Source organism: Capsaspora owczarzaki, assembly GCF_000151315.2.
Source record: "Capsaspora owczarzaki ATCC 30864 unplaced genomic scaffold supercont2.9, whole genome shotgun sequence".
In the NCBI taxonomy this organism is placed as follows: Eukaryota; class Filasterea; order Ministeriida; family Capsasporidae; genus Capsaspora; species Capsaspora owczarzaki.
Genome location: NW_011887300.1, coordinates 489,555 through 510,132, shown reverse-complemented (window position 1 = coordinate 510,132; position 20,578 = coordinate 489,555). Strand labels below are relative to the sequence as shown.

At 53.4% G+C, this 20,578-nt stretch overlaps 8 protein-coding genes across 8 annotated transcripts; 3 read left to right on the top strand and 5 right to left on the bottom strand.

Moving 5' to 3' along the window:
* Positions 1-21: 21 nt before the first annotated feature.
* Positions 22-1,158, bottom strand: CAOG_08899 (hypothetical protein). Its single transcript, XM_011272259.1, has 4 exons — positions 1,058-1,158; positions 624-709; positions 380-437; positions 22-288 (listed from the first exon to the last, which is right to left on the bottom strand). Exons 1-4 carry the CDS (start codon positions 1,100-1,102, stop codon positions 223-225), a joined length of 255 nt encoding a protein of 84 aa, XP_011270561.1. The 5' UTR covers positions 1,103-1,158; the 3' UTR covers positions 22-222.
* Positions 1,104-3,337, bottom strand: CAOG_08898 (hypothetical protein). Its single transcript, XM_011272258.1, has 3 exons — positions 3,263-3,337; positions 1,597-2,226; positions 1,104-1,498 (listed from the first exon to the last, which is right to left on the bottom strand). Exons 1-3 carry the CDS (start codon positions 3,314-3,316, stop codon positions 1,433-1,435), a joined length of 750 nt encoding a protein of 249 aa, XP_011270560.1. The 5' UTR covers positions 3,317-3,337; the 3' UTR covers positions 1,104-1,432.
* Positions 3,338-3,708: 371 nt separating this feature from the next.
* CAOG_05544 (centaurin) lies at positions 3,709-8,121 on the top strand. Its single transcript, XM_004346167.2, has 15 exons — positions 3,709-3,886; positions 4,180-4,281; positions 4,442-4,497; positions 4,629-4,725; positions 4,818-5,045; positions 5,118-5,300; positions 5,386-5,480; positions 5,563-5,649; positions 5,731-5,826; positions 5,919-6,542; positions 6,660-6,786; positions 6,912-7,137; positions 7,214-7,295; positions 7,389-7,556; positions 7,673-8,121. The coding sequence occupies exons 1-15, from the start codon at positions 3,820-3,822 to the stop codon at positions 8,075-8,077; spliced, it is 2,643 nt and encodes an 880-aa protein (XP_004346217.1). The 5' UTR covers positions 3,709-3,819; the 3' UTR covers positions 8,078-8,121.
* Positions 8,079-10,556, bottom strand: CAOG_05543 (hypothetical protein; the record flags this gene model as incomplete). The annotated part of the gene is made up of 2 exons (XM_004346166.2): positions 8,079-10,258; positions 10,527-10,556. The coding sequence occupies 2 exons, from the start codon at positions 10,554-10,556 to the stop codon at positions 8,147-8,149; spliced, it is 2,142 nt and encodes a 713-aa protein (XP_004346216.1). The 3' UTR covers positions 8,079-8,146.
* An 85-nt stretch (positions 10,557-10,641) lies between these two features.
* Positions 10,642-12,571, bottom strand: CAOG_05542 (hypothetical protein). The gene is made up of 6 exons (XM_004346165.2): positions 12,294-12,571; positions 12,077-12,188; positions 11,762-11,895; positions 11,379-11,670; positions 11,099-11,293; positions 10,642-11,020 (listed from the first exon to the last, which is right to left on the bottom strand). The coding sequence occupies exons 1-6, from the start codon at positions 12,477-12,479 to the stop codon at positions 10,758-10,760; spliced, it is 1,182 nt and encodes a 393-aa protein (XP_004346215.2). The 5' UTR covers positions 12,480-12,571; the 3' UTR covers positions 10,642-10,757.
* Positions 12,572-12,797: 226 nt separating this feature from the next.
* Positions 12,798-14,745, top strand: CAOG_05541 (hypothetical protein). The gene is made up of 3 exons (XM_004346164.2): positions 12,798-12,893; positions 13,123-13,239; positions 13,499-14,745. Exons 1-3 carry the CDS (start codon positions 12,807-12,809, stop codon positions 14,690-14,692), a joined length of 1,398 nt encoding a protein of 465 aa, XP_004346214.1. The 5' UTR covers positions 12,798-12,806; the 3' UTR covers positions 14,693-14,745.
* A 226-nt stretch (positions 14,746-14,971) lies between these two features.
* CAOG_05540 (hypothetical protein) lies at positions 14,972-17,244 on the top strand. The gene is made up of 6 exons (XM_004346163.2): positions 14,972-15,981; positions 16,072-16,235; positions 16,318-16,468; positions 16,547-16,699; positions 16,775-16,935; positions 17,018-17,244. The coding sequence occupies exons 1-6, from the start codon at positions 14,995-14,997 to the stop codon at positions 17,139-17,141; spliced, it is 1,740 nt and encodes a 579-aa protein (XP_004346213.2). The 5' UTR covers positions 14,972-14,994; the 3' UTR covers positions 17,142-17,244.
* On the bottom strand, positions 17,167-18,658 carry CAOG_05539 (hypothetical protein). Its single transcript, XM_004346162.2, has one exon. The coding sequence runs from the start codon at positions 18,536-18,538 to the stop codon at positions 17,522-17,524; it is 1,017 nt and encodes a 338-aa protein (XP_004346212.1). The 5' UTR covers positions 18,539-18,658; the 3' UTR covers positions 17,167-17,521.
* Positions 18,659-20,578: the final 1,920 nt, after the last annotated feature.

Below are 20,578 nucleotides of genomic sequence, written 5' to 3'. Positions count from 1 at the left end.
AAAGCTGAAAAAAAAAAAAAAAAAATCTACAAAACCGTTCATTGAGGGACGATTTGGATGTGTATCAATGCAACAAAAGAGAAAGAAGCAACATATCAACAACTATCAACAAACTGTTGACACGCAGCAGCAGCAGCGAGAGACGTGGGTTCTCAACAGCAGCAGCAAGCGGCAAACAGCAAAGACGACAAGGCGTTGAAATGCATTTTCGTGTCGAGCCGTTTACTGGGAGTTGTTGCCAGCCTTGGCGTCCATAATCTTCTTGCGCTCATCTCGCAGGTCAATGAACTGCAATTTTGTGTCAACGTGCATGATTGTGAGTGAGACGACTACAAGTGTACTGAGTACGATGGCCGTTTAGATTGACAATCTCGGTTACCTTGTCGTGATCATCTTGGCGAGTGTGGATCCAGGGGTGGGGGTTCTTGCGATCCCAGCTGCCGATGCATGAGCACAAAGTGCGACAGAAGACCCAATGACGGATCGGCATCGATGGATGTGAGCGAGAGAGGGAAGAGAGAGAGAGAGAGGGAAAAAGTCGGCAAAAAAAAAAAAAAAAAAAAGCAGGATCTCGCTTCCCTGTCAATGCGAGTCGGGGCAACAGCATAATTGGGGGGACTTACACGACGTGGGAGCCCATGGAAAGACGGCCGACATAGTAGCCAGCGCCGACGAGACCGAGGCCGATGATGCCGAAAAGCGGGATGAGCTGAACAAGAAAAAAGAAAAAAAAATCAATACAACAAACGACATACAAAAATCAAGTGAGCGTTTGACAAAGAGAGAGAGAGAGAGAGAGCACCCCGTGTCGTCCCAGCGGTGCACTTGCTAGGAACGAGTGCTAAAGTAGCGTGGGGTGGAATGAGCGCGGCGGCGGCGGCGGCGAGGGAGAGGGGGTCGAGGATGGTTCGGCGTGAAGCCCCTCATGTCGCGGTGCTTTCCCCCACCTCCTTCCAGCCCCGCACTCTGCGTCCCAAAAACGCTATGCTGCTGGGGTGGGGATGAAGGATGGGCTACTCCAGTGCAGTGGGGGGGGGAAATGAGAGCGCAGGGTTACCGGAGGGTTCTCCTTGAGAAGCTGCTTGGTGGCGCCAACAACCATTCTGATTCAAAGTAAAGAGTGGCGAACGGTCTTTTGGACAAATGCAGGTGCACATAAGAGGTCGGATTGGAAATCAGGACAACAATGAAAATTATGGAGAAGGGACAGAAACAAAAAGCTAGAAAACCTGACAATTAAAAGTCAACAACGAATCATCCTTTGCACAGCACATCAGTAGACGCAAATGACACGCGCAGCTCGGACATCACGGAGGAACAGCGAGTGAGCCACTAACAATGCACATGTGAAACGATCACGACACACAGACACGCGCAACCACATAAAAACAAGAAAAAGTAAAAAGAAAAAAAAATGTAACCAAAAATCGCTTTAAGCGTAGTTGGCCTCTTGCTTAAGGCTGGTGCGGAAGCGAGCAGCGGCAACAATGCCGATAAGCTGAGAAACAAACAGACGAGCGGCAAGTGAGCACTTTGAAAACCAGCAAAGAAACCAATAACAACAAAAAGCCAGGGGAAAAAAAAAAGCCATCTCACCTCAGTGAAGGAGAAGAAGAGACCGACACCGCCGGCAGCCTTGAAGCCCTTGTCGAGGTCGTCCTCAAGCTTGGCCATGCAGCCCTTGCCCTTGGGGCCACGGGTGGGGTAGCCAGAGCCAGGAGTGCCTTCAGTGCCAGAGCCGTCGTCGTGGCACACGAGGTTGCCAGTGGCAGCGCTGTTGGAGCCGTCAGAGCAGGGGCAGCGTTGATGGGGGTTGGTGTGGACGTTTTCAGAGGGGCCAAGGTAGTTGGCAGTGAAGACAGTGCCGTTGTAGTAGGCGCCAGTGGGGGCGTCAAAGCCGCAGCAGGTGCCCCAGTTCTGGATGTCGGCACGCGAGTCAGCGCTGAGCTGGATCCAGGCCTCACGAACAAGATCGCGCTGCTGGCCGCCAGTGACGGAGAGGCAGGCAACGGAAACCGAGAATTGGATGATGAAAATGAGGGCGAGGACAATCATGTAAATGAAGAGCATAACCTGGTGGTGCTTGTGGGCGCCAATAAAACCGAGAACCGAGACGAGGAGGAGGAAGACACCGCAGGCAATGACACCACCAGCGACGGCGGCAGAGCTGAGCTTGGCCATGCCCTTGGCGGCGCCAGCGACGGCGATCAAGATGATCGACACGACCTACAGGATCAAAAAGGGAGCGAGAGGCACAATGAGATGACAACGTGCATGTAAGGGCAGAGGCAAGCGACAACGACGTGGCTTCTTTTTTTCTTCTTTTTCTTCTTCTTTCGCTTTGCTCGAGTCGCTCCAAGAGCGACCAACCCAAGCCAGCGCCATCGGAAATGTCCATCTCGGGTGTCGCTTTCTGGTCCTCTCTCTGGTGCGACACTCGATTTCTTCTTCTCATTGAATTTGAATTTTTGATGCATTTCCTGTTCACGTCTTTTTCGAACCAGGTTTTCGATGTAACAGGTTTTTTTTTTTTTTTGTTTTTTGCTGGAACAACGCCATATGTTCCCTTTTTTTCTGTTTTGAATTCTTGTGGGAAGCGATTTGCGATTTGGCCAGCGCTGGATGCAGCACGCTGGTACACCCATTTTGCACCAAGCTCGTACACCTTGCGTTGTCGCACAGGTCGCAGAGCAAAGTGAAAACGAACACAGACCCAGAAAAAAAAAAAATACAACACGCCAATTTGAAAAATCAAAAAAAAAAAAAATTCGCGATCGCTTTTTTTTCTGTTTCTTTTTCATTTTCGCACAATGGGCGCATTTTTTTGGAAGCGCGCTTGCACACCGCGCGAGGACGGTCGACGCAAGCGCATAGCCAAGCGGCGAGTCAGTGATTCTGGGGCACTGCGCGCGCGGTCCCAAGCAAAAGAGGCGAAAACAACTGCGCAGCGAAATTTTTTCGAAAGCGCGCGAAAATGCCGTCATTTTAGCTATTTGAAGGAGGAAAAAAAAAAAAAAAAAAAGTAAAAAAAAAATGCTTTTTCCCCACTTCAAAAAAGTCACAGGGCTGAGCGAAGGCGACGTCGGCTGGCGAGTGTGGGAGTCGTCATCACATTCAGAGCGGAACGGATGGAGGAGGTTGCTTTGTTCGAAGTTGGGAAGAAGAAGAGAGAGAACGAGAACGAGAAGAAGAAGAGAAGGAAGGTAGGAAACGTAGAGAAAGGAAAAAAAAAAAAAGTTCACTGTTTCGTATGAAACCGTACAAGGTAGAAAACGTTCAGAGCCTTCAGGCTGTTCTTAGTGACGGCGTAAGTCATTCTATGAAGCAAAAAGGAGGAATGAACCGATTTTGCATTTTCGTTTTTGGATTTGTCGGTTTCACCAGCAAAACCGCAAAACGAACCGCTTTCTCATCGCGCCAACAATTCAAGCACATTGTAGGAAAATCAAAGAGAAGGCATGAGGTGCAGCTGCAGAAGCAGAATCCACCCCCGGCGCTGGCAGGATGGCAAGGCGATCGATGCGAAACAAACATTCTTGCAGTTCGAACCGAGTGGCTTTTTTTCCAGTCAACACCAAAACGAACCCTGCTTCAATTCTGATAACGCTGATGCACTGATTCGCTCTTCATGTTCAATGTCTGACTTCAACACAAAAAAGACGAACAAACCGCTCATTTTATATTTTTTTTTTCATTTTTTATTTTATTATTTTATTATTTTATTCGTTTTTTTTTCCCGTTTCGTATTCTTTCCTGGATTGCATTGTTGCCCGACGTCCTCCTCCCCTCCGCACAGTCCCCACCCCACCATTTCGGACGATGGCGCTCGCAACCAACAACAACAGCTTTCCCGTGGAGCGCATTCGGCAGGAAATCCTGCGCATTGGTAACAGAGCATGAAAAAGAAGAAAAAGAAAAAAAAAGGAGAAAAATCCTTTGCAGCGATTTGGAAGGCGGTATTGAACGAGATCAGCGACTCGCTGAAGACGAGGGGACGAGCAAAGGGGGGAGGAAGAACAGTGTGTGACGGGCAGGGTGAGAACCTCGGGTCGGACGAGGGGAGGCTGTGGAATGAACCGCCTTAGAGAAGGTCATGGCATTGAAGAATTTGCAACCCTCTCTTCTCTCTCGCGCTCATTGCTGAGTACCTGCTTTGACTGTCGTGTGTCGAACAAATAGATACCATCAAGAAGGCGACAGAAGACCTGCTCGAGAAGGTGTCAGAGGTGCCGGACGAGGACTTGCGCCGCCAGCTGCTTCAGAAGCTAAACCATCTCAAAGGTAACGGCATTCTTCACTGTGGTCGTTGTCGTAGCATGTTCCGCGTTCGACAAGGACAATTGGGAGAGATCATGATCGCGATGTCGGGCGTTGATTTTGGCGTTGATTTTAGCGTTCGGTTGGCTGACCGATTGATTGATGGATTGATTGATTTTGGTAGAAATTGTGCTCGAGCCACCAAATTGGAAGGACGATGCGACACCCACATTCAAGCTGGTACGGGTTTTGCACACGCGCAATTGTCACTCAAGTGATTGTTCCATTGTGCCAGAGCTCACCAACGCCTAACTGCGTCGTCTTGTTCGCTCTGCTCGTTTCGCTGCATTTGCAACACTTCTTATTCACAGGTCATCATGGGCGCGCCGGGCTGCGGAAAAACAGCCTTAATCACCCGACTCATCAATGGTGAATTCAAAAAGGACGCCGAGCCACCAGCCGCCATGAGTACGAGTCAATATGCAACAGTTTGTGATTTCTGGGTTTTTCGTGCTGACTGATCTCTGATCTCTCTTGGCTCTGTTCAACCCCTGCCACAGACGATCGCTACACGAAAAAGCTGCGTGTTGATGGATCGCAGGTGCAGTTGCTTATCTGGGACACTTACGGCCAACCTGGTCCGCAGGTTGTCGCCTGGGCGGATGCCTTCCTTCTCGTGTTCAACACGCACGACATGGACTCGTTTGATACTGTTTTCGCCTACCTTGCACGTGTTGTGCACTACAAGGACACGCGCCAGTTCCCTCTGATTGTCGTGGGCACTCAAGGTGAGCCCTCCGCCCTCAACTGTTGGTTCTTGGCTGTTGTGTATTCTCACCTTTCCCACTCTGTTATTACAGCCGACCACGAAGTCTCTGCTGCAGACGCTGACGAAGCAGACGGCGAGGTAGCGACCACAGCGCAGCGCAACAACTTTCTCGAACCTGTCGAGCAGAAACGAATTGTGCATGGCCTCGACGCTTGCCCTTACTTTGAAGTCTCCTCCAAGACTGGGCGCAACGTCAGCCTTGCATTCGATGCGAGTACGTCCTCTGTTTTATGCTTGGAGCTCTGTAGGAGGCCCTGCGCCAACAAATCTGTCGCTCACCTTTATTTTTGCTATGCTAGTTGTTAAACAGCTCCTGGAGCCTCTTCGAAAACACAGCCCTGATCTGATGCGCAAGTTCCGTCTGCAAACAAACAGCATGACCCTCACAAAGATGGTAGGAAAGGGCAGCGCTCGACGCGTAGTGCTGAAGAAATCACTGGAAGTCACATCAATCACTTTTTCTTTTTGCATTGCAGCTTCTTCCCAACAAGCCCAAACCATCCAAGAGCCAGATTGCATTGCTGCCACAAGAAGGCGTCGGTCGACCCATTCCAATTCGACAGGTTTGTCTTCCGCCCTTTTTTTTTTTTTTTTTAAAAACAATTGCACTGTTGGATTGACTTTGGTGTACCTTTCGAACACAGAGCTACGTTGCTAAACAAGCTGGCGATGGTGGCAAGTGGCGGAAAAAGTATGCCGTCCTGGTCAAGGGCAAACTCGTCTACTATCCCAATTTGCATGTAAACGAAGCAAATCAAACACCTCAAACTGCAACAAAAAACATGATGTTTGAACAAACAATGCTCACCTTGTCTCTTCATCGCTCGGACAGGATTACATGAGCGATGAGAACGCGAAAGAAATCAACATGATGCACATTACCGTCAAGCGCCCGAACAAACGACCTGCGACTGCCAGCCAACCACCCGTTGCCACCGGATTGAGCCCTGCAGCTGCTGCAGCCGCTGCATATGCCGCAAGCCAGAGCGGCAACGGTGGCTCGTCGGAAGGAAGCTCGCCGCAGCCCGGCTCGGGGTTGAGCGAGCCGCTTGCTGCCTCGTCGGGGGACAATTTCATCGACGTTCCTCCTACCTCTGCTCGCCTCAGCCGAAGCGACAGCGCCGAGCCCCTGACTTCCGATTTGCTGGATACTCCTGCGGTTGCCCAGACCCCTGGCACACCCAAAATGGTTTCGTCTCGACAAAGCAATTTTGATCTGCTCGGCCGCAGCGAAGTGGACTTTGATGACATGCCCATGTCGCCCATGGCCAAGGATTCCAAAGACCGCGAGAAGCGGTTTATTCGCGACCCTGCAGCGTGCTTCTCCATCATTTCCCTAGACGGCCGAACCTGGCAGTTCCAGGCTTCCAGCGGTGAAGAGTGCGATGCATGGGTTGCGGCGATCGAGAAGGAAATCCAAGCTTCCCTGACGACCAACGTGATTGAGAAGGCGCGAGTAAGTTTTGTCTCCACTTTGGTGGTTGTTTGCGAGCGGCTCTCTGCGTGTCGACCGCTTGTCCTTTGATCCTCATTGCTTTTTTTGACTTTTGTTTTTGGCTTTCTCAACCGAAAGAAATCCATCGCCGATCCGACTCAACTCCTGCCCGGCGCACCGAGCAGTGGAATGTCGCGCAAGGCGGCCATGAAGGCGATTCTCGCCATGCCTGGCAACGACAAGTGTGCCGATTGCAGCGCTCCCAGTACGTGTGAACTGATTTCAATTGTGTTGTTTTGGTCTTTGGTTTTTGCAACGAGCCCGTCATGGTCGGCTTTGGTTTTTCGCACACTCACACGCTGCTCTGAACTCGACACAAAACAAAACCAGATCCGGATTGGGCCTCCATCAATTTGGGCATTGTGATTTGCATCGAATGCAGCGGCGTGCATCGCAATCTGGGAGTGCAGCTGTCTCGCGTTCGCTCGCTGACCCTCGACGATTGGAGCGAGGAGCTGGTCGTGGTCATGACGGCCATTGGCAACACGCTTGCTAACAGCGTCTGGGAGGCAACCGCTACTCCTGAGCATGGCAAGCCTGGTCCCGATGCAGACCGGTCAGTGGCATTTGCACATTGTCCCGGATGATTGCATGAAAGTCTCACCTTTGGTTTCCATCCGTTTGGCGCGTAGAGCGGATGTGAACACTTGGATTTCCAACAAGTACGAGAAGCGGCGCTTCCTCGGCACCAAGTCCACTCCTGCGCTTGGTCAAGTAAGAGATTTTGCGGGTTTTCGTTCTCCCGCATTGCATTGCCGCCTTTGAGCTTGTCGCTCATGGGTTTATTCTTTCTTGGATGAAATGTAGCAACTTTACGAGGCCGTTGTGGCCAATGACGTCAAGCGCTGCTTGCTGCTTCTCGCATTGAGTCAGCCATCGGATCTCAAGTTTACCAACAGCGCCGACCATGGGCGTAGCGTTCTTCACGCGGCTTGCGCAATGGGGAGCGTATTGTGGGTCCAAATGCTAATCTGGGTACGGTTTCCCTTCGTGTATTGACGTGCTGGAGTGCGTGCAGGCTGGACTGACTTTGCATGTTGTCCTTTTTTTTTTTTTTCTTCTTTTCTTGTTTCTCTTCGCTCATTTCGCAGTACTCGGCAGACGTCTTGCTGCTGGATGACGATCAACAATCGGCGTACGACATTGCACAGGCGGGCTCGCATCACTTGATCGAGCGCTTGCTGGTGCAGAACGGCTTCTCCACGAGTATTGTCAAGAAGCACATGCAGGCGCACGGCGCGTCGTCTTCGCCAACGCACTCGAGCCCCGTGGCCGTGCATGCCACGCCGTTGCGCGTGCCTCAGATGGAGGTCATCCCTGCTACGCCAACCCGTGCGTCGCCGCTGGAGAAGGATCTCCTGATGGAAATCGAGCTTGCATTCCCTCCACGCGCGGCGTCGCAAAGCAAGAGCGATCTCACCACCATCTCAGATTCTGAGCCACCTACCCCTCCGGACACGGGTTCCCAAAGTCCGCTGAAAATCACCGAAATATGAACGCGCAGACAATATTTTTAATAAGAAACCAAATCAGTATTCAATTTGTATTTTTTTCCCAATTCCTCCTCATTTCGAGTCCTTCGACGATGATGGCGTGCTTGAAGCGTTTGGGGTTTCCACTGCCACGGCAGGGGCAGCTGAAGCCGCAGGAGATTCCGAAGCAGGAGCGAACGAGGGCTTTTGGTTGCGACCGATCGTGATGCGGCGCACTCGGTTGGGCGCGCTCCAAGATGAGGCGGAAGCCGATGAAGGCGCAGTGGACAATGTCGATGCCGGGCGCGAATATTGGTTTGTGGATGCCTGGTTTGATGCCGGGTTGGCACCGACCTTCAAAGCGTGGACCATAGCGGTCATCTCTTGCAGCATGCCTTCCATTAGCTTCAATTGAGCGCTTAGCGCGGCAATGCTCGGGGTTGGGGCGTCGCCTGCTGGAGAGCCTGCGGTGGCAGTGGGCGCAGCAGGAAGCATTCCATTTGTGATAATGTACTGATGCTGAACGTGGAAGGTAGCGCCACTGAGAGAGGATACAGCTGTGGGGGTCGCGGAATGTGAGCTGGTCAAGGCAAACCCAGGGCCGCTGTTGACAGAGGGAGGCGACTGATGCAGCACAACACCGCCTCGGTGAGGCACACGTGCGTCGCCTGCAGGATGGGCGTCAAGCGCGCTCACAATGCCGGGAAGGTTCCATGGCATGTCGTTCGAATCAATGTCCAACGATCCAGCGATGCGCGAGTAAACACTCGAGGGCTCGGTGAAGCGTCGAGGCTGCACCATGCCGGGCGTGACCAAATGCGGCCCAGTGGAAGATGTGGAGGCTGCTGCTGCTGCTGCTGCTGCTGCTGGTTGCGAGGATTGGGACGCGGCAAACTTGCCCACGGAAATCGAGATGGGCCCCGCCGATGGTGTTGGCGATGAAGCAGGTGCAGTCGGGACTGTGGTACTGGTAGATGCAGCCGCCGCGCGAGCAGCCGCTTCTTCGCGTAGTTTGTTCTCGATTTTGACTTCCTCGCGATTCTTTTCAAGCCGGGCTTCCACAAGAGCGTCGACTTGCTGAACGACCTTGAGAGCAGCATCAGTCTGGTCGGGATTGTTGTAAGAGACGCGCTTGAGCAAGGTGGTGGGCAACACGCCATCCTGGAGACCGACGAGCGAGTTTGCCAGCACAGTGACGAGTGCTTGCTTGACGGGCACTGCGGTTGAGCCACGAGCAGCGCGAACATGAGACTTGGTTGATGCCGTGTCTGGTTTGTCCTGTTCAAGAGACGTTTCGCCTGAAGAAGCCTCAGCAGATTCGGCGCTTGCTTTGGACGCGGGTGTATCATGAGCGACGAAGGCGTGAATGGGCGAGCCAGGATGGGCTGCTTCAGCAGCAACCGGAGTGGTCAAGGGATGGGCTTCGGAAACAATAGCTTCGGAAACAGCCTCTGCGGGCTTTGACAAGGCGAAGGCGTGAATCGGCGAGCCGGGATGGGCTTCGGAAACAATAGCTTTGGAAACAATTTCTGCGGGCTTTGGCAAGGCAAAGGCATGAATCGGCGAGCCGGGATGGGCTTCGGAAACGGTCTCTGCGGGCTTTGGCAAGGCAAAGGCGTGAATCGGCGAGCCGGGATGGGGCTCAGCCTTGCTTACTGAAGCTGTCGGTGCGACTTCGTTGGATGCAGTCGGCAAGCTTTCCTCGACTTCAACAACGATATCTGCTGGCTTGGGGGAGGAGTCAGCAGCGTCGGGCTCGACCGACTCGACCACTTCGATCGGGGTTGCAGCAACAGCAGCAGCAGCAACGGGAGCAGCAACGGGAGCAGCTGCAGTCTGAGTTGGAGCGAGAGTAAAAACCGCGTGGCCAGCAGTCGCTGCAGTTGGAGCCGCAGTAGTGATACTATTGGCAGTTGTAGTCGTCGTCTCCTGCGACGATGACGACGACGATGATGATGACATTGCACGCAGCGCTTGGCGTGTGAGTGGCAATGGCTTGGCTGGCTGAAGCATTGCAGCGGCGGCGATTCGGCCTGCGCCTGCGCTCGCGACACCATCCTGATGAAGACGATGGGAATGACGATGGCGGCTACCTTGCTGTGTCGCAACGCACAGTGTTGAGAGCGAGCGCGGCAGGGCGACGCGTGGTTGCTGACTGGCGCCATGTGGCAGCGGCAGTCGTGATCGCCCAGCGACCGCAGCGCTCTACCAACAGCGAGATTCAGATCCCCCCGAGATACAGTAGAGTGAGTTTACAAGCTCAGGTTTTGCAGATGAGTTTGGTGGAAGCGAGTGAATGAGTGAGCTTTTGAGTGAGAGAGGGCCAGAGAACACACTGCCAAGACAAGAGGAGACGAAGAGCTCCATGATCAGCCGCAGTGGGATCGCGATGAATGAAGCCGCCGAGAGTTGAGTTGAGTGATAACAAAGAGGGAATTTTGGTGGTGGTGGTGGTGGTGGGGGGGGGTGTTACCGTGCGACGGAGGCATCCAGCAGCCAACATTGAAAAGGGGAAAAAGAGAAAAAGTAAACGAACAAAAAAAGACTGAGAAAAGCTCAGAGTCCGAGTGAGGGTTTGAGATTGAGATGGAAACGATTGAAATTGGAAATTCTTATGATCAGAGATTGTTCTACGAAGATACGAGGACTGCGTTCAACAAGAGACCCTGTCAATCAATCAATCAATCAATGCAGTCGCAGGACCCTACGACAAACAGAACAATGCTCGGAAACGACGCTTGATCGTAGCCGTGTAGGTCGGCGGTTTGACAAAGGACCCAGAGATCGGGTTGTTTGAGTCTTCGGTGGATGCGTCGGGACTGAGCTCACCACAGCAGTCCGCCGCCTGGAGCTGAGCGATGCGCGCGTGCGTGGCTGCATGGCATCTATCGGAGCACGCCCAGATGGAGAATTGCACCATCCGATTGCCGAGAAAGTGTTCAAAGATGGCGCGAGTCAAGTACCACTCTGTCAAGCATAACAAAGGAACGAGTCAGGATTTCGCGTTGAAACGACCTCGCCAACCTTTGCACAACAACAACATACTGCTGCGCTGTTGCGAAAAGTGCTTGCTGCAAATGATGCAAATGCTCGTATCTTGCATGATTCGATCGAGGTCATCACGAAGGCAAGGCATTGTTGCAAGAAACTCGTAGTCTTGGGGCGAGTGGCAGAATCGGAGAGCAACTTGCCCGGCCAGATCAAGTAGCGTTGGCGGTGCTGCTGCGAGATTGGCCGTTTCTGAACACCCATCACCACGCATGAGCACTGCGTCTGTTTTCACCATGCTTTCGCAGTCCAGACCCCGTGTAAGCGAAAACTTTACCGTTGCTCTGCATCGGAACGGAACTTCCATGCCAAGAATAGTTTCCAAGCCGTCGTAGCCGTTGGAGCTTGGGCAAGAGCAAGACCACGCCAGGAATGGCCGCAAACCAGTTGTCATTGAGACTTAGTTCCTGCAGCTGCGTGCAGGCTACAATTGTCCACGGAAGCTCCTTGAGGTGATTGGAACCGACGTGCAATTGTTCCAACTGCCCAAGCTGGCCGATTTCTCGAGGGAGGGAGCTCAGCCCACACATGGTCAAATTTAGTACTTTGAGCTGCGCCATGGCTCCAATCTGGCGTAGTTTCGCAGCACGAGGGCGACGAGGAGTGAGAATCGCATCAAATGGTCGATCAGTTCGTTCCACGCTCACAAACTCGGCTTACCGAGCTCGGCAATGTCTCCAATGTGACACCCGCAAGATTGAGTGTGTGTAGATGCACCATGTCGAAAATGCAGCTTGGAAGCTGCTTGTGCGCTCGCGGACACAATTTCCACCCGCTGTTCTGAATTTCGCCGTCTGCCATGACCAAAAACAAGCAACGAAAATTCCACAAGTTTGAAAAATGGTCCCAGATGATGAGATTCAAGGGATGCTTCGTCCGCGAGAGAACGAGATCAATTGAGGTTTTGAACCGGCTCAGAATGGAAGTCTGCCAGATATTTATAGCTTTGTTGGATTTTGTTTCACGCATCTTTACCTTCGTTCACAGCGCTCCAGTCGAGTTCGTCCACCGCTCGGGCCAAGTGCTTCGTGATTGCGTTGAAAGTGGGTGCATATGTCAATCCCACAATGCCACCAACGGTTGAGATCTGAGCAAGATTTGCGCACCAAAAACAGCATTCAGCGTTGTTTTTTTCGGGTTTTTGGCTGAACGCACACAAAGATCACAGCAACAAGTCGAGCTATTGTCAAACCTGTTTCCTGTACACGGTGGTATCTACTTGGAATTCCGCTGCGAGGGTGTCGAGGCGCGTGTCGAGCAGCTGCTGGAGCGTCAAACGCTGCTTCAACGGAGCGTCATTTCTGACGTCAACGACCGGACCGACTTGACCGTCGACGAGCGGAGTGTCAGAGACAGAAAGCATGCAAGAAGGCTCCATTCTATTCTTAGGGTGGTATGTTTGTAATTCGGAACCTGGGAGGCGACGCCGCGAGGCTTTGGAATGGAAACGGGACGGATCTGAGAATAGACTGATCTCTGACCATTTTGGTCGTTTCTGTGCTGTTCAACTTTGTCATTATAAAACGTCATTGGATGCCCATGTCTTGACTTCTTGATCTACACAGCGCACTATCGAGCCAACATTGACAGAAACGCTTTGCTCGCTTTTTCTAAGTTTCTTTCCCGATATTTCACTCTTTCCCCCTTTTGTTTCCCATCTCCTTTTGATTTAGTACTGTTTATTCTTCATTTTTTCATTCATTTCATGGCGAGTGGCACCAAGTCGTCCAGCACCAGCAGCAGCAGTGGAGCTACGCGTCCCGTCGGCAGCTACTCTTGGACCCAGACTGACGTACGACCCTTCTCTCATCCTTCCATCCCACCCGATCTCAATGGTGACGAGTGGAGCACCACTTGAGCTTCCCCCATTGCGTGCTCGTCGCTTCTGTTGCTGAAGGGACGACAGCCTCGACGACACTCACGCTCTGTTGAGCCCCATCACTCTCTCACTCTCACTCTCTCTCTCTCTCGCTAACATTGATTGCTAACTGGACTGCGGCGTTGCTACTGACTTGCTTCAGGAGGAGGTGACGATCGTGCTCTCGTTCCCAGCCGTGTTCAGCGTAAAGGACGTTGCTGTCAAACTGTTGCCACACTCGATCGTCGCTGGCATCAAAGGCCATCCGCCAACCATCTCGGTAAGAGAGGTTCAAATGCTAAACTCTACGCACGACAGCCGGAGATGAAGGGGGGCATCGGGATTGGGTCAATTCGGCCAAGTTCCATACCAAAAGCGATCGGATCTGAGCGCTTGGAACCGTCTGAGATCGCGAGCATTTATGATGCTGATTATGTGGAGATGGAGTAGAGTTCGAGGCACCATCCTCGCTATTGCTGAGCTTTGCCACTATGAACGCGTTAGAGCTGACTGACTTCTTCTCATTTTTGGTTTGCTAGGGCGCCTACCCTTCCAACGTCGAACCAGACGGCTCGTGGACGTTTGAAAAGATCAGCGCCACGGAGAGCGCGGTCGAAATCCATCTACAGAAGGTCGACCCGGAGGTATGGCCTGCTGCGATCGTGCGCGACGGTCCGAACGCAGAAATGGACGGCCAGAGTTTGTATCTGGCTGCAGGCCTCACGGAGGCGTCGGACATTTACGCCACACTGAGTCTGCTCACAAAGGCCGCCGCGAAAGGAAACATTCCAGCGCAACTCAAGCTGGGCGCATGGTTTCAGCTCGGGCGCGAAAACAACTGCCCCGTCGACCGCGATGTGGCCGAATCGGCCTGGTACTACATGCAAGCCGCCGAGGCCGGGAGCGGCGAAGCGCAGTTTATGCTTGCGCGAGCGTATGAGCGCGGAGAGGGTGTCGGACGATCGTACGAGCAAGCGCTGGCGTTGTACACGCAGGCCGCCAATCACGAGCACAGTTGCACCGAGTCGTCAGCCTTCCATTTGGGCGTGCTGCTGCATACAGGCGACGACACTCACTCACCAAACATTCCCGAAGCCTCCAAATGGTGGGAGCTGGCTGCCTCGATGGACTCTGCTGCCGCGCACTACAACCTCGGCGTCTTGCACTATTACGGCAAGGGCGTCCCTCAGGATTTGGTCCGAGCGCGCGAGCATTTCACAGCTGCGCAAGCACTCGATCCCAAACTGACCAACATCCCCGAGCTCGACAGTCTGGATAACGAGGAGGACGACGAAGACGGCGTGGACGAGTTGGATCCGATGCGTCGCAGTATTGACTTTGAGGCGATTGCCAGAGCTGCTCAGACCATGAAAGCCGGACCCCCTGCGATGGTGATCACGCCCACTCGCATGGCAGGATCGCCTGCTGCTTCTGCGGGAACTTCCACACCGACGGGCGCCGGCGCACGGAGAAAAGCCGCGTCAGGCTCGGCTCCTCATGCGACGGTCTCGCGCTTGACAGGTGCATCAGCCAGCAGCAGCTCACCGGGCACACCGCGAGCAGGCACCCCTCGCCGACCAGGAACGCCAGCTCCCGGCATGATTGCTGACGGCACCGCCACTCCCGCTTCGGACACTAGCGCAGCTTCGCCCAGTTGGTTTATTGATGTTGCAGCTGGTGTTTCAGTGCTTGCTGCAGCTGCCGCCGCTGTCTTTGTCATGCGGCGGTCGTGAATCTCACACAACACACACAATTTTTTTTTGGTTGAATACAACTTTTACCACGACCCTAGGGATGATTTCTGCATTGTTGTTTTGTCACATCAAGCGACGTCGCTCGATGAAAACCACACACTGCTGAGAGCGCGTCTACGAGGCTTTGATGAACATGTCTGGTTGTAGTGTCGAAACCAAGACAACTTCCAGCAGTTTCCAGCTCGATCTGCGACTTTTCACCATCCATTTGTCTAGAGTGAATCTCAACGTCATATTTGACCACGTCTCAGTCCTCCACTAAATTCTCACAAACCTCAATAATGGTGCTGCACTTGATGTTGCGCGGCTCATTCTCGATCGCCACGCGACTGAGGGTGCTTCCAATCCACCACCACCACGACCACCACTCGCGCAGATCCAGCCACGGACTCGCTGCAGACACTCATCCCGAGCTGCCGCAGCCGTCGCCGGGCAGGCACCCGCACCTGATGAAGCACGGCGAGCTCACGCCTGGGATTCCCGCGGACGAGTACGCCGAGCGACGCCGCGCTCTGATGCGCCGGCTGCCACTCGGGAGCCTTGTACTCGTGTTTGGAAGCACCAAGCACTTGATGGCGAACGACATCCCGTACCCGTTCCACCAGAACGCAGACATGCTGTACTTGACTGGGCTGAACGAGCCCGACGCCGTCCTCATGCTCCAAGCGCCGACCAGCGAGCTCAAGAATAACCATCCAAGCACTGAATCATCAACTCAGCAACAACAAGCACATTTATCGAGTGCACTGAAGCAAGCTCCGTCGGCCGCGTCGCAGATGGTCGCGAGTATTCTTGGCGTTTCACTTGTCAAACAAGGAGATTTCCCGCCATTGCCGCAACTCCCGCCCCCGCCATCACTGCCAGCGAGCACGTTCCGGGCTGCCGTGGCAAACCTTAGAGGCGAGCATACCATGACCCTGTTTGTCAATCCAACCGATCGCGTCTCGCGGCTGTGGGACGGGCCTCGTGCGGGTCTCGAATGGGCCAAGGCGCACTTTCGAGCAGACCGGTCGTTTCAAAACAGCGAGTTTGCAATGCATCTGCGAATAGCACTGGGCCAATGCACACACGTCATTGCGCCCTCGTCGGACTCGGCCAGCTCCCCACAGCCAGTGGCGAGCGTGTTTGATTCGGCAATCAAGTCCTTTCCCGAGCATCGTCAAGTCCCTCTGCAACCCTTCTTGCATGCTCAGCGCGCTGTCAAGTCTCCCGCTGAGCTCGTGTTGATGCGCAAGGCAGCCGAGATCGCCTACCATTCCTTTATTGCTGTAAGATGATGTCGGTCGAGCGGCGTTTTGTGAAGTCAGTTTTTTTTCTGTGCTCAATACTCACCGCTTTCTTCGCTTTGAACTCTCAAGGGAATGCAAGCGACTCGCCCAGGGGTGGCAGAGTACCAAGTGTTTGCTGCAATGCAAGCAGCGACAATCTCACGAGGAGCCTTCCACCTGTCCTTCCCACCAGTCGTCGCTGGTGGTGCTCGTGCCACCATCCTTCATTACGTGCAAAAGGATCAACTATTACGGTAGGGGGGGGGGGCTCTTTGAACTTTTGTCTTGCTTACAGTATTCTGACGTCTGTTGTGCGGCGGGTTTGTTCCGTTTTAGTGCGAACGAGTTGGTATTGGTCGATTTTGGCAGCGAGTACTTTGGATACTGCTCGGATGTATCGCGGACGTGGCCAGTTTCTGGCAAGTTTAACGCCATCCAGCGAGCCGTCTACGAAGCAGTGCTTTCGGTGAATCAGAAATGCATCGAGGTACGCTCAAGGGTCTCGCGCCGCGTGCAACATCCTGATCATATTGATCACTCATTGTTTCCGCCTTTTCTGCATCAGGTTTGCGATTTGGGACGAAATGCTGGCCTCCGGGCTGCCGATCTCTCGCGACATGCCCGAAACTTTACGATTCAAGAGCTTGAAAAGCTTGTTCCACTGATCATCCAACCTCAATTTCGCCACCTTTACTCTACTCGCGAGCAGCTGATTCCTGTAACGAGGATGATTCCTTTGTTTCGGGGGCGGGGGAAAGTGTTTGACTCGGTTCTCATTCTGTTCGCATTTTAGCTTGCAAGCCAGCTCTTTCCACACAGCATTGGCCACTTTCTTGGAATGGACACGCACGACACTTCTGAAATCCGCCAGTTTGAGACGTTCGTCGACGGCATGGTCTTTACGATCGAGCCTGGGTTGTACATTGACGAGTTTGGCGAGCATTTTGTGCCAGAGTAAGTCTTCACCAGTCCCACCCATGCCCAGAGCTTGATTGTGTGCCTGACATCCAAAACCTCCCTTCATCTGCCTCTACAGAGCACGCGGCATTGGCATCCGTGTCGAGGACAACATTCTCTTCCGATCCGGTTTGCCAGCTCAAGTCTTGACTGCAATGATTCCCAAACTTGTGGATGATATCGAACGTGTTTGTGCGCAGTGAATGCGAGCGATTGGTTGCTGGCTATGTTGTGGGCAAAATGCTTTTCATTCAATGTTTACATCAACATCAACACAAGCATCAAAACAAAGCGAATGCCCATCTCTCTCCCCCCTTATTGACGCGCATGATTTTCTCACAGAAAAAAAAGATCCAGCTGTACATCTCACGACAAGTCATATTGTCCGAGTTTTCATATTTTTTGTTTTGCTTTTCTTGTTGCAGTCTTTCAGCGACCGGACAAAAACCACATATTCACACTCTTGTTCAGAGCTCACATTTTTTTTGGTTGTACAGTGCCTTGTGTACGCTACATTGCAAGCAGTTTGTCTAGCTGTTTTTTGTTTGTTGCAAAGTTTGCTTTTTGTGGGTCCCTGGATTATTCAAAGACCAAGAGTAGGAACCTTGTGGTCGGAGCGAACGCCGGTCGGCGCGCCGTCCTGCTCGAGGACCTCTTCCGCAGACATGGCACGGTTTCCCTCGTTTGCAAGAGTCTGAGACTCGGTTTCTTCAACGGACGGCGCGCGGTTGGCCTGGAACCCTTCCAACGGGTGAAGACCATGTTGAACGCTGGAGCCGCTCGAGGCAGTTGCCGGCTCGGGCTCGCTCTCAGAGAGGAAGGTCTCGTGCTCGTGCGCTTCGTGGATGGCGATCGCTTCATCGGGCGAGGTAGTCGTGCTTTTCCCGACAAGCTTTTCACGCTCCCACGGCGCGAGTGGATCGCTGGGGCGCATGGTGAGGTGTCCGTGCGAATCGCGCGTGAAGCTCGCCTCGCCGTCAATTCCCTCTTCGAGACGCATCGCGACCGTCGCGACGACTGTGCGTTCGTCGACTTCTTCCGAGCTCGTTGGCGCGGCCGTCACGTGCATATCCACGGGCAGCGTCGCATTGTCCGAGGACGCTGACGACGACGACGATGAACGCGCGGCAGCGTTGGACGTCGATGATGATGACGCCTGGGCGTGGTCGAGGGCGGCGGCGGCGCAGGTACCCGAAGCGCCCTTGTCAGAGGTCTGGCTGATCGCCTGCGGCAGAATGGCGTCCTTGGGCAGGGACGAGCTTGAAGAAGTGGTCGCGGGCTCGGCGGCCAGGGCGCTCGCAGGGAGACTGTGGAGGAAGCGTTGATGGAGTGGCCAGCTCGCCGTGCGACTCGTCATAACAACGACGGGGCGGACGCGATGCGGGATTGGCTCCAACGCCGCAGCGAGGAGCGATGGGAAGTGGACGCGCGGGTGCTTGTGTGGCTGCGCAGCGGCGGCAGCAGGATACGAGGACGCAGGCGCAGTGCGAACATAGGTGGGCGGTGCCGGCAGAGTTGGCGAACTGCGGAGTGCCGACGCGGATGAAGATGGGACTGCGGATGGCAGGATGCGCTGCAGCAGTGCTTTCAGGCGAAGCATTGTCGTGTGGTGTTGATAGGGGAGAGTGAGTGAGTGAGTGAGGGAGGGAAGTGAGGGAGTGAAAGTGACAGAGGCTCGAGATATGACGAATAAGGAACAAGAACGAAAAAAAATTTGAAAAGAGGAATGAACGCTGTGAGAACATTTCAATGGTGTCGTTTTCTTGGTTTGAGTGGAGTGTTGCGCGCTGATCCCTGAGGGACTGTTATCAATGGAGTCTATCATTGAATGGTAGTAGAACACCGATTAATCAATAATCCATGGCAGAATTAGGGCATGAAAATGGTCGAGAGCTTGCTTGTCGTGCTTGTCCAGCCACTCTCGTTCCACCGTCTTCTCGAAACCCCTGTCAACTCAAAATGCATGTATCTGATAGATGGAGAATGCATGTACTGACTGTTGGCGAGGAGCGAAGAAGTGGGAATTGCCCATTTTTTGTCTTCTGCGCGACAACTTGGACTGCTTGTCACACGCGCCAATCTTCTCCAGAGCAAGAGTGATTCTGTTTTCATGTTATGGATTGATGTGTATCTGTATTTGGAGTGTGTTCACTCGTCGCTTTGTATAAGTGAAGTCTCTAGTTTCCCTAACGTCATTCTCAACATCAACCCATTACTCGTATCTTCGTGGAACGATCTTTGATCATAACATTTCATCATGCAGTCGGCCACAAGATTTAGAGCGATTTACTCTTGAGCACCCGAGTGGACTGGGTCGGTTGTGAAGCAGAGCCGAGCGCAATCAGTTGAAGCAAGCGACTGCGATCGACGAAAGCTATTTTGTGATTGAACCGGACCACGTTGACCTTCAATTCATTGCAATTCTATGATATTCCGTATCCTCCCACATCAGTCTGGTTTGTTGGTATCCAATCCAGCGGCAAATGCACAATGGATTTCACATTAGACTCTTCACCAGGCCTCCAACTTACGAGCACGTCGCTCTTACCCTAAGCTCGCCTGACTCTTGTACAACCAGCTCACCACCAAGCGATGGCAGAGCGATCAACCGCCGAGATTCTGACTGGAGAAAACGAGCGGTGACTGAGACCGAGGCAAGCAAATCAGCTCCGTCGAAACGCGCAAGACTCGACCAGCCAGACCCCCCAATCCATGCGACCGAGCAAGCACCCGGCCTGTTTGAATCCGAGGCGGAGTGGGTGACTGTTGGGCAGTTCACAAAGTCGCACGAGTCGCCAGAGTCGCAGCAAGCCAACTCTGATTCTGCTCCTCTGGGAGCGAGTCTGCAACCTGATGCAAGTCTCCCTTCCTCCTCGACGAACGAGGCACCATTGACGGAGGTGTGCTCACAATCCATGAACATCTCGCAAATGCAGTCGTCCGCCAGCTCTGGCATCGTTCCTGCGACCCTCGCACTGTTTGACCACGACATGTCGTTGCCGTCCTCCAACGCAACTGCAGAGCGATTGGTGCAAGCGTCTAGCGTATTGCAGGGTAGTCAGGGTAAGGTGATTGTGAGTGACGACAAAGTGTTCCAGCACATATCCGTTCGGCTAATTCATGTTTGAGTTTTTCTCTATTCAGAAGCGACTTGCGAATCGTTACACTTACCCAATCCAGAGTCGTGGAATGGCACGCTAGATCTGCCCCCTTTGAGCGACTCTTTGCATCCACATCCGCACATGCCGAATCCGAGCCCTCCTTCCAGCTCGATTCGAAGCCAATTGCACCGTCCTATTTCGACAACTCAATTGCACACCGAGACCACGCCCTCGCTCGCTCTCGGCGCCTGTCCCCGCTGGAACTTTGTCCACGAAGCCGAAACGGTAGAGAGCTTGGTTCGGCATATTTGGCAGTTCGGACAGGCGTCTCCGCGCCCCAAGTATGTCTCGCAACACTTTGTCCCGGTTGAACTGCAGCCTGAAACCGTCATGAGCAATCTCGGCCTGTGCCTGCCCAAGACGAGTATGAGTGCCTGCTTGAAGCCAGCCAGTCCTTGTTCGGAGCCAGCAGCTCATTGCGCCATGCAGGCGTTGCCGCGACACCAGAGCTGCTACTCAGCCACAGCGGCCCAAGATGA